We start from the raw sequence: 12,648 nt of genomic DNA on the forward strand, positions 1-12,648 counted from the left end.
CAGCTCTTAACCACTGAGCCACAGGAAAACTCCTCACTGGGTTTTTTTTTAAAGTGATCAATACATTTTATTTAACCCAACATATTTAAAATACTATTATTTCAACATGTAATCAATATAAAAACAATCAACATTAAGATTATGAGATAGCTTACAATCTTTTTATTTGTACCATGTGTTCTATATTTGGTGTGAATTTGCACTTATAGCACACCTCAGTTCAGAGTAGCTACACTACACAAACTCAAGAGCTAGTGCCTGCCATTGGACTGAAAAGGCCTAGAGGAATAAGCTAAACAGTACTGCACTATGAAGGTTAGTTTCATCTGACAAATTAGCTAAGCTACAGTAGAAAATGTATTTTCTTACCATGTCTACAAACATGAATGATAATTTCTACTAGTAAAATTGAAACATTTGTTTTTTTATTTTAATCAGAATAGAGTTGATTTACAGTGTTGTGTCAATTTCTGCTGTGGAAATATTTGTTTTAGCAACCAGAGTCAAGCTCGCAGCAAGTGCTCAATAAACAATACTTACCCCATGTTTTTTGATGAGGAAATACAAGGTAAGAATAAATGACCAGTTAAAGATCCCAATGAAATTCCAGTTCACTGGATGTGGTCAACAGAATAACAGCCCCTCCAAAGATGCAGCCTAATCCTGGAACTTGTGACTGTGCTACCTTACATGGCAAAGGAGAATTACAGTAGCACTGGAATGAAGTTTGCTAATCAGCTGATCTTACCATAGGGAGATTATCTTGGATTATCTGGGTGGATTCCTTTAGTCTAAGAAGGAAGCAGAGGACAGAAGACAAGGTCAAAGAAATGGGCAGTGAAAAGGATCTTCAGTGGCTGGCTTTGAAGATGGAGGAAGAGGGCTGGGAGGCAAGGAATGTTGCAGCATCTAGAAGCTGGGAACAGTCCTTGGTGGATAGCCAGCAAAACAGACCTTGGTCCTGTAACTACCAAGAAATGTAATTCTGCCAACAACCTGAATAAGCAGGAAGTAGATTCTCCCCCTAGAACCTCCAGAAAGGAATGCAGCCCTGCTGACACTTGATTTAGCACCAGACTCCTGACCTACAGAGTCCAAGATAATAAATTTGTGTTACTTTCAGCCAGTAAATTTGTGGTTGTTTGTTATGGCAGCAATAGGAAACTAAAAGACTGATAAGAGGACTTTTGACTAGTGAGTATAATACGCCCTATGGCTCCATTTTCCATTGGGAGGTATTACCCTCTCCTGTACAGAAGTCACATGACATCTACCATTGCTATCATGTGCTAAAGTTTACATTTTCTGTGCTTCTCACATGGATAAACTTAGTCCTTTAAACAACCCCATGAGGTACTACCCTCATTTTCCAGAGCACCACAGCGATTTCCCAAGGTTTCAAGGCTTGTAAAAGGTGGGGTGGGCTGGGAGTAGGGGGAGAGCCTGGTGTGTCCACTCGAGTCCACTCTCTTGGCCACCAGGCCACACTGCATTTTGCCTTGTCCACCTTTTCTAATACTGAAAGTGTATGCCATTCAAAAAAGGAGCTTTTTTCCCAGAATTCCTTGCTTTTTTTTTTTTTGCTAAGTAATGATTTAAGAAAAAAACAAAAAAGAAAAATCATTGCCTAGTACCTTCATTTCTTCAAATTTTAAACAGCAAAAACTGAAAGGACAGAAATTCAGAACAAATTTTGCTTTATGGAAAAGCCACCACATTGTCCTTTTAATTTTATTGTGGTAAGAACATGCAACATGAGATCTGACCTTCTGACAAAATTTTAAGAATACAGTACAGTGTTGTTAATTGTAGGCATTATATTGTACAGCAGATCTCCAGAATGTATTCATCTTGCGTAACTGAAACTTTGCACCCACTGAACAACTCCCCATTTCCCCCTCCCCCCAGACCCTGGCAATCACCATTCTACTACTATCTGCTTCTATAAATTTGACTATTTTAGATACATCAGGTAAGTGGAATCATAAAGTATTTATCCTTCTGTGACTGCCTTATTTCAAAGATAATCATTTTTAAATCATATAACTTACTCACAGCTAAACTTGAGTGTATTTGGAAAGCTGAGGAATTTCAAATGGAGGAAGAGAAAGCAGGACACATTTAGTCAGGATCATGGCTGTTGCTTCCCTTTTTTTTCTCTGCTGAGCCAGCAAAGAAGTGAATACAACTACTGAAAGATCAGCTTTAGAAGTTCTGCTCAGTTTTCATGTTAGTAATGGGTTTACATTTATTTTATGTATTTTACTGCCCTTCAAAGCATTAAGAGTTTTCTTTTTAGTTACTGTTGTCCTTTAACAGTCATTCTGCAATTCTTTGATAGTAACTTGTTATATATATATATTTTAAACCTAATAAAAACTAAACATGACATTTACTGAGATACACTGCTGTGTCTGGCTAATTTAGAAGAGAAAGACGTACTCCAAGAGCCATCTGCGACTCCGGGGCCTGACGCCCACAACTGACTTTGTGCTGAGACTATCTGAAAGGGTTTCAGATTAGCAATGGATAATCAATAAACAGTTTCATGGGAGTTCCCTGGTGGCCTTGGGGTCAGGACTCAGCACTTTCATCAGTGCAGCCTGGGTTCTGTCCCTGGTCTGGGAACTGAGATGCCTCATCAATTTGCTGCATACTGTGGGAAAAATAAATAGATACAAGCTTAAAATAAATAAATAGATTCATGCTTTTATTAAGTTCCTAGAGTCAAAGAGTGAAAACCATAATGGAAAAGATCAGTAAATTAACTACATTAAGAACCTGTGATCATCAAAAGACAAGAAAAGTGAAAAGACAAGCCTCAAATTGGGAGAAGACATCTGCAAACATGTGACCAAAAATATTAGTATCTAGGAAAAAATAAAGATCCCATATAAATCATTAAGAAAGGAACTAACAACCCCACACCCAAAAAAATGGTCAAAAGACAATGAACAGGCTTTTCAAGAAGAAACCAATAAACGTGATAAGATGCTCAACCTCACTAGTAATCAAAGAAACATACATTAAAACAACAATGAGAAATTCTGAGACCATTTTGACATACCAGACAGTGAGGAAACTATTGTAGACTACTTGCATCATATCAAAGGAAGCAGAGCCAACTCTACTAGCCAAAATGAGACAATCTGAACTCAACAAGGATAGGAATGACAAAGCATTCAAACCCAAATATGTTTAAATCTACAAAATTAATAAGGATTTTTTTCCTGTTTTTTTTTTCTTTATTGTCCCATCCATGGCATATAGAGTTCCTGGGCCAGGGATCAGATCTGAGTCATAGTTTTGACCTACGCCACAGCTGTGGCAATGCCAGATCCTTTAACCCACTGCCCCAGGCCAGGGATCGAACTTGCTTCCTGTCACTACAGAGATGCTGCTGATCCAGTTGCGCCATGGCAAGAATTCCCATGATTCTTAAAGAAAAACCCAACTAATCAGTGACCTTCTGAGGATAAGAATTATTTTGAAAACCATATTAAATAAGAGGAAAAAACAGCATTTATCCTATCTTTCCTATAAAGAGTAACTACCATAGTACATGAGGGGAAGTAGTTCCGTATTAAAGTGTTATAGTTAATATGTGAAAATGAAATGACAGAAGCAGAATATCAACATTTTCCAACTCACAGTGCATCAGTGGGTCTAGGCATTGAGCCTCAACAGCCAGTAACACCAAAATGGTGAAGTGAAGCAAAAACTTAGGTGCCAACACAGACCTATAGCCTTGCAAAGGGGATCAAACACAAACGTGATCAAGCAGCCTCTGGATCCAGCAGCCAATGTGCAGGAAATGTAGAGAGGAGAGGAACATGTTCAACTCCACTGTAAATGCTGAATCAGCATGCCCAAACGCCAGGTTCTTTTAACAGATACAGTGTAAGGAAAATAAGAGAAAAGAAGTGGAATCTGTAGATTAAAAGTGACTTAAAAGGGAAAAAAGACATAAAAGGAATAGCAAATCAGAAATAAGAATGGCCAAGACTAAAGTGACAAGGATAAATACTTAGGTAATAAAGCTAAGGGAGTTCCTTACTATTATAAAAGTCAGGCTAGTATGCAGTTTTGGATGGAGAGAGAGGACTGTGACTGGGATGAGCTACATGGAAGGGCTTCTGGGGAAGCTGGCAAAATTTTGAGGGTTTTTTTTGTCCTAGATGAAGTTACAATGTTGTGTGCCTTATAATAACTCACTCAGCTATAAAAAAGTTAAAAATTGTTGGAGGAAAGCACATTATTGGGGCAAGTAGGAAAATTTGACTATGGACTATAAATATTAGGTAATGCTTATATAAACAATAAAATGTCAACTTTCCTGAATATGATATGATATGGTAGGTTATTATATTAATAAATGTTCATATTCTTTGGAAATACATGCTCAATTAGATATGGGTAGAAAGCACATCTACAACTAATCTCAAATGTTCAGAAAAATAAAATACACATTATGTGTGAGTACATGAGTATGTATAAAAAGGCAGACAAAGCAAATGTAGCAAAATATTAATTGGTGAATCTAAGTGAAGGGTATGCTCATTACATTATTCTTGTAACTATTCTACAGTTTATAAAATTTTTCAAGCTACAAATTGGGGAACAAAGTAAAGCCAACACACACACACCTAACAGTGAAAAACTTTTAAAACCACCAGACTGGCAAAAAAGGAAAACTTGGAGCTCCTACTGTGGCTCAGCAGGTTAAGAAACTGACATAGTGTCTGTGAGGATGCAGGTTCGATCCGTGGCCTCACTCAGTGGGTTAAGGATCCAGCATTGCTGCAGGTTTTGTCGTAAGTTGCAGATGTGGCTCGGATCCAATGCTGCTGTGGCTGTGGTGTAGGCCTGCAGCTGTAGCTCTGACTCGACCCCTAGCCTAGGAACTTCCATATGCTGCAGATGTGGCCATACAAAAAAAAAAAAAAAAAAAAGAAAGAAAGAAAAAGAAAACTTGTAATTATCTAGTAAAATTGACTTGTAGAACCTATGAACTAGGCATCCTGGCCTAGAAAAACCCTTAATAAACCATAATACATATATAAAAATATGCTCACAGCTGTGTATGCAACACGAATATACTGAAAACCACCCAACTAGCCATCAACGTGGGTATTTTCCCACAAAGAAATACTCCATAGCAGCGAAAATTAATAAACTACAGCCATACACAGCCCATAAACATATTCAGGGAATAAAACAACCTGTAAAATAATGCATATAGTACGACTCCAACTAGATAAACTATATATTTATCTATATGTACGTTTGATACAGTTATTCATGTTATAAAGGCAAAAACCAGGCAGATCCAACCAGTGTTTTAGAATAAGTATGTATGTGGTTAAACTATAGGTTTAAAGAAAAACAAGGGAATGAAAAGCACAAAATTCTGGATAGTGGTTCTCCCTGGGGAGACAGAGGGGCCCATGGAGAACTTGGAAGACAGTAGAAATTTCCTGTTTTTAAAGACGAATGGTTGGTTGGTATACACGTGGTCATTATATTGTTGTATTTTAAACAATGTGTGTGTGTACACAGTTATTATCTTTATATACGTTATATTTATATCATATATACGTTATATTTATATACGTTATATATCTTTATATACGTTATATACGTTATCTTTATATACGTTATATTTATATCATATATATGCTCCTTTATCTCAAAAAGGAAAAAAAGGGAGTTCCCGTCGTGGCGCAGTGGTTAACGAATCCGACTAGGAACCATGAGATTGCTGCGGGTTCAGTCCCTGCCCTTGCTCAGTGGGTTAACGATCCAGCATTGCCATGAGCTGTGATGTAGGTCACAGACGTGGCTCGGATGCCGCGTTGCTGTGGCTCTGGCGTAGGCCTGCGGCTACAGCTCTGATTCGACCCCTAGCCTGGGAACCTCCATATGCCGCGGGAGCGGCCCAAGAAATGGCAAAAAGACCAAAAAAAAAAAAAAAAAGGAAAAAAAGATCTAGACCCACTACAATGACAGTGTTTCTAGACAAACCTATTTTGCTTTATAGTTCTGATAAAAAAAAATCATTTTAGCTGAAGCAGATAAATTCCTCTTCACTGACCAAGGACAGAACTGAAGGACCACCTCATTCAAACCTCAGTACAAACATTTAGAATTAATTCCTAAAAGGGAAAGGGATATGGCATAGCAAAAGATGCCATAGACTTACTTGGGGTTTCTGAGAGTAATATAGATCCCTGGGAAATAATATAATTGCGAACTGAACTATCATTTATACTACTTAAAATTTTAGGGCCTCATTTTAAACACAATGTCCACAAATTTCTTTGACTACTTACAACCAATTTGTTACATTATTATAGTACAAACAATTATGAATGAGATTGCACTTAACTGATACCAGAATTAAAACCTAACTTGAAAACCACTATGGAAAACAGTATGGAGGTTCCTTAGAAAACTAAATATAGAACTACCATATGATCTAGCAATCCCACTCCTAAGCATATATCTGGACAAAACTTTCATTCAAAAAGATACATGTACCTCTATGTTCATTGCAGCACTATTTGCAATAGCCAAGACATGGAAACAACCTAAATGTCCATTGACAGATAAATGGATTAAGAAGATGTGGGGGGAAAAAAAAAAAGAATAACTTCCAAAAAAAAAGAAGATGTGGTACAGGAGTTCCCATTGTGGTGCAGCGGAAACTAATCTGACTGGGAACCATGAGGCTGCAGATTCGATCCCTGGCCTCACTCAGTGGGTTAAGGATCCAATGTTGCTATGAGCTGTGGTGTAGGTTGCAGATGTGGTTTGGATCCTGAGTTGCTGTGGCACAGGCCGGCAGCTACAGCTCCGATTCGACCCCTAGCCTGGGAACCTCCACATGCCGTGGGGGCTGCCCTAAAAAGTAAAAAAAAAAAAAAAAAAAAAAAAAAAAGGTACATATACACAATGGAGTACTACTCAGCCATGAAAAAGAACAAAATAATGCTATCTGCAGCAACATGGATGCAACTAGGGATTCTCATACTAAGTGAAGTAAGTCAGAAAGAGTAAGACAAAAACCATATGATATCACATGTGTTTGCCAAGGGTGGTGGAGCGGGGGGAGTAGGATGGACCAGGAGTTTGGGGTTAACAGATGCAACTATTACATTTATAATGGATAAGCAATGAAGTCCTGCTATATAGTACAGGGATCTATATCCAATCACTTGTGATAGAACATAATGGAAGATAATGTGAGAAAAAGAGTGTATACATATATGTACGACTAGGTTACTTTGCCGTACAGCAGAATTGACACAACATTGTAAATCAACTATGATAAAAAAATAAAATAAACAAATAAAATTGCTGATACTCATTTTAAAAAGAAAGAAAACCAATGCCCAAACAAACTAAGAAATAAACAAAAATCCCCTTCATGAAGGGTTCCCAATTCCCTCCAGAGAGTTCCTGGGCCCCAAAAGATTCCTGTTTCAGGGTGGCTTAAATCTTTGCTATCATTAATAAAGCAAAAAAAAACCCAAAACAAAAACCTGAAACAAAATCCAGCAGCAGGGAAATCAATAAAAAACAATGGCATTTCACTATCAAATAATTCCCAAAATCTAAGTAACATCAAATCTTGAATTAATAGGGTCTTAGGCTATTTTTCATTTAAAACTTGTGCTAATATTTAAATAGTCAATATCCATTTTATTACCTTCTATTCAGAACAGATAGCTGTCAGGAGAATTGTGCTTTGAGAGTAAACGGAAGAACACGAATTTCTCAGCAATGGTGAAGAGGGCAAGGGCATAGAGAGAAGACCAGAGGAAGCCATGGAGGCCAATCCTGGGCTAATTAAGGCATCTTTACTAGCTCAGCTCCTTAGAGACTCGCATGTAAATTTAAGAGCTTTAATATCCAACATTTTTAAATGACCATAAATAGCTGGCCTGCTTAGCTTGCATTCCCACCACAGTTCCACTGGTGTGCACACTCTGCCTAACACACACTGAGTGCTCAGAGGCTCCCAGGGGACGCCCTCATGGCTTTCGTTCACACCAGTTCTCTGTAGACACAACAGTGAGCACTCAGAACTGAGGCTGAGTTTCATTTTCCACATTTCTTTCTAAGGCTGTGTACAGCTTTCCTGACATTCTATTTCCTTTCCCATATTAAACTCACTGTGGACTTAAGAAATTTTTTAAACAGGAAAGAAAGCTTCTAAAGAAAATGTCAAAGAAATGAAAATAAAACTTTGAGTGTTTATTCTTTAAAAAGGATTGCCAAAGGGCACTTGATATTAATATAGGACTTCCTACTCAAGACCTAGTTTAAACAGGCTTGATAGACACTAATTCCTTTAGAAATCACCAGGACAAAAATTAGTCTTACGATTTCACTGGAAGATTATTTATGTAACTAATGAGGAGGGCTTATAATTTATTCTATACGATTACTTCCAAATTCTAGATCAAAATCCTGGATTTTAATGTTGAGATAGATATTTGTATTTTTAAAGAGGATTCTGATTTGAGATGACAGAAGGAAAAAGTGGTCTATGATATAGAAGGTATGTTTTTTTTAAAAAAAAAACCTAATTCTTCCTTATTGAGCTGTGCCTCTGAGTGCTTGGAGGAGACATGATACCTTGATCTATATTCACTCTTCCTTATCAGAGGAAAGAGACAATGTCCCAGCAAACATCGGCAACATTTAATCAGCTAAGTGGCTGCGAGAAGAGATGAAAAATGACATGCCCTTATAATTACACAACCTCCTCCTTTTTGCCACTTGTCCACCAGTCAGCATAGGGGATGTGGCCTGTAACGCCATGGCTTATGCCGTTAACTGGGCCCAGAAGGCTAGGGGATGAACAGATACAGTACTGATAGAGCAAAGGATGAAGCCTGTGATGGGTGAAATAGCAAGAGGAGGAGTTTGGGTTACTTGTCTTTTGCTGGGAGCATAGCATATTCTCTTTGAATCTACTTTTGATAAAATTTTCAGATAATATGCAACACTTTGAGCAAACTGCAAATATAATACAGTGGAAACTATGCTCTTAGATTGAGGTGGAAGGCATTTTATGGTCACCATTTATTCAGCCCTGCTGAAAATAATCAAATGCACAAAAGTTCTATTCCTTCTCCAATAAAGGCCACCAGAGAATCTGAGATAGAAGCAACAATGAAAAAAACAAACAAACAAAAAAACCCAGAAAAATGCAAGAGCAAGCAGCAGGATTATCAAGAATTTTATAAAACCCTAGGGCAGCCACATATTTAAACCAGAAGTAAGATAATGAAGAAGATCTTCCTTACCTTTTGAAAGTTTTCCTTCCACAAATCTTCTACGACTATGTATCCTCGTAAACCCCAGTCATATAATTTCTCTCCACTGACCTTGAAACAAAATATAAAAGATCCATTGCTGTTCCATATATGAAGTGGTAAGGAAGAGAATTTTCTGTTTTCTTTTGTCCTGTTTCCAAAAGAACTCTATTTAAGCATAAGACAACCACAGAAATCTTGGGACAAACACATTAAAACTGGGCAATGTAAGCAAATAAAAAAGAGTAAGAATGGATACAATGGATATATGTATATGCATAACTGATTCACTTTGCTGTACACCTGAAAATAATGCATTGTAAATAAACTATACCCCAATAAAAATTTTTCAAAAAGACAATAAGAAAAAAAATTTGGCCATGTATAGTTACTGTTTAAAATAATTTGCCATAAATTATAGGTGTACCTTTCAAACTTTCACAATTTCAAGAAAAAAAAATGTAGATCACTGCTGACAGAGGATATTCCTGAAAATCAGACAAGAAAGAAACACTTCAAGTTTCTACCTTATATCTAGCACATAACAGCCAACCAAGTCACATTTGCCAAGCTGAATGAAATCAATCATTCATTTTAGGGGCTAGGTTAAAAAAAACAGGTGAACCCAGTAAAGTGCTCTCAGTTTTCCCAGATTCCCCAAAACATAATCTGAGTTTCTACAGGGACTTTGCCTCCTGCTCCAAAATTCTTTCTACAACATCCTAAGAGGTAGACCTCAGGGCCAAAGAATATTTTGGGGTCAGTGAGCTCACTACCTTAAAATGCACTTGTCCACCTCTGGCCTACAGGCTTTAACTGTTGGGAACTTTTTAAAGTACTGAGCTTTCTTTTAAAAAAATGCTTCTAATAACTTGCATTCATTGGTCCTACTTAGGTAGGACAATACTGATTTTTCTTCTAGATGACAGCACTTCAAGTTTCTGAAAGCAGTTATTATTCTCTTAATTTTTATAATTTGTCTGTAGATAGCATTTCAGTTTAAAAAAGCATATTCACATGATTTATCTCTATTTGATATAACAACCCTATGTGGTAAGTAGGCAGAGATTACAGGGAAATATTCAGAGGCCAAGTGACTTGTCCAAGGCCACAGTGCTAGTAAATCCAGTGGTTGTTGCAACATGCTGGTCTCTCACAAGTTATAGTTTTTCAGTTGTTCCAACTGTTCTTTTTTTGTTTATAATGATTTTTATTTTTTCTATTATAGTTGGTTTACAGTGTTCTGTCAATTGTCTACTGTACAGCAAGGTGACCCAGTCTCTCACTCTCTCTCTCTCTCTCACACGCACACACATTCTTTTTCTCACATTATCCTCCATCACACGTGATTAGACATAAGTTTCCAGTGCTATACAGCAGGATCTCATTGCTTATCCATTCCAAATGCAATAGTCTGCATCTATTAACCCATGTGGCTCACAACATAACTGCTCCAACTGTTCTTAAAATATGGTATGATATGATTCTCAGACTCACTGGTAGACATACCAAGCATTTACCGCACTGTTCTTGGTGTTTTACATTTCTGAGAGAAAAATAATATTCGCCATCACTTTAAGGGTTTTCTTACAGTACTTCTGCCCAAACACTACTGAACAGAAAATAGAATGTAAATGATTAAGCAGCTTGTCCAAAGTCATGACATTCATGAAAAAAAAAAAAAAGGGACAAAATGGGCTCTAAAAGAAATTAAACAGTATCAGAAATTTTCTTTCAGTCACTGATGTTTTTTGTTTTATTGTAGCAAAATACACATAAAACAAAATTTACCATTTTAACCATTTTTAGGTGTATAATTCAGTGGCATTAATTACATTCACAATGTCATGCACCTATCACCACCATCCAGATTCAGAACTTTTCATCATCCCAAACAGATCAGTAATGTTTTTTGTAGTGAAAATGGTTAATTGCAGAGTTCCCGTCGTGGCGCAGTGGTTAACGAATCCGACTAGGAACCCTGAGGTTGCAGCTTCGGTCCCTGGCCTTGCTCAGTGGGTTAAGGATCCAGCGTTGCCATGAGCTGTGGTGTAGGTTGCAGATGCGGCTCGGATCCCGCGTTGCTGTGGCTCTGGTGTAGGCCAGTGGCTACAGCTCCGATTGGACCCCTAGCCTGGGAACCTCCATATGCCGCGGGAGCGGCCCAAGAAATGGCAAAAGGACAAAAAAAAAAAGTTAATTGCTTTGTTCTGGCTTGCTCTGGGTACAAAATAAAAGACAACACTCCATCCCACTGACTTTAAAAATAAATCAGAATATAATTCAGATCTGCATTCTACTGTTACTTGCGGATACAAAAAATCTTTTGCAACATATGCTGTAGCATATAGGATAGAAAAGACCTCTACTCAGAAGCCACATATGCTTCTCAACCAGCAGCCAAGCCGACCCTCTCCACCTATTCAACTGTGACAGAGTGAGATGATGTTTGATTATTTTTATGACTTAGGGCAGGCCGACACGATTCACTGTTTCAGAGCTGGGGCTGAAGCAGGCAGAGGAACAGTAATTGTCTGCCTCCGGGACTGCTATAAACAATGTCAAACCCATGCTAGAAAGATCTTACTGGTATTTGCCGCCAAAGCCAACAATTGTGTACAGCTGGAGTCAATGGGCTCCCACCTACAACTGCAGTGCCGTCCAGGAATCTAGACTCAATCCTGTCACAAGGACTCCAGGGAGCTCAGTGTCAGGTCAGTTTGGCTCAGAGCCCTCAGAGCCCAATTCTGCTGATGGCACTGCTATTCTTTCCAGGACCAAGTCTCAGTATGATGGCAATTCTAGCAAATGGGTCCCTGTCTTCCTAGGCTGTCTAGGACCTCAAAACCTAGAGTTTACCTTGCTCCTGCCAGTTTTCCCAGGGATTCTACGTGCAGAGTCCCACTAATTACAGACACTGCTGCCCTGAAGGAGTCGTCTTTATCAGTGGTTCTCAAATATCATGGGTTTGTTAAGAATTCCCCAGAGGGTTTGCTGAAACACAGATTGCTGGCCCTAATCCTCAGAGTGTCTGAGTCAGCAGGTCTGGGTTGGGGCCTGAAAATTTGCATTTCTAACAAGTTCCTAGGTGATCCTGATGCTACTGGTCCAGGAACTACACTCAGAACTGCTGGTCCAGCTGTGAACTGAATTGTGTCCCCACCAAATGCTGTGTTGAAGCCCTAACCCACAATGTGACTGCATCTGGAGACAGGAACTTTAAAGAGATAATTAAATCATAAAGGTGGAGCTCTAATCCAATATAACTGCTGTCATTATATACCAGGGAAGTGTGCACACAGTGACAAGGCCATGGGAGGAC

The 12,648-nt window shown here is 38.3% G+C and overlaps 1 protein-coding gene across 2 annotated transcripts in view; it reads right to left on the reverse strand.

The window, feature by feature from the left end:
* APOO (apolipoprotein O) overlaps nucleotides 1-12,648 on the reverse strand; it is a 66,586-nt gene that overhangs the window by 14,000 nt on the left and 39,938 nt on the right. For both annotated transcript variants that reach the window (XR_014835824.1, XM_005674464.4), the window contains exon 7: nucleotides 9,318-9,398. Coding sequence is in view for 1 of the 2 variants with exons in the window: in XM_005674464.4 (XP_005674521.2) it covers nucleotides 9,318-9,398 (81 nt within the window). In the remaining variant the exon portion in view is untranslated. The remainder of the gene's footprint in view (nucleotides 1-9,317; nucleotides 9,399-12,648) is intronic.

The sequence above is a fragment of the Sus scrofa genome, chromosome X (assembly GCF_054392235.1).
Source record: "Sus scrofa isolate SSC_HxYL_T2T_F1_AM1 chromosome X, Sscrofa_HxYL_maternal_Yorkshire_Landrace_v2.0, whole genome shotgun sequence".
NCBI classification, from domain to species: domain Eukaryota; kingdom Metazoa; phylum Chordata; class Mammalia; order Artiodactyla; family Suidae; genus Sus; species Sus scrofa.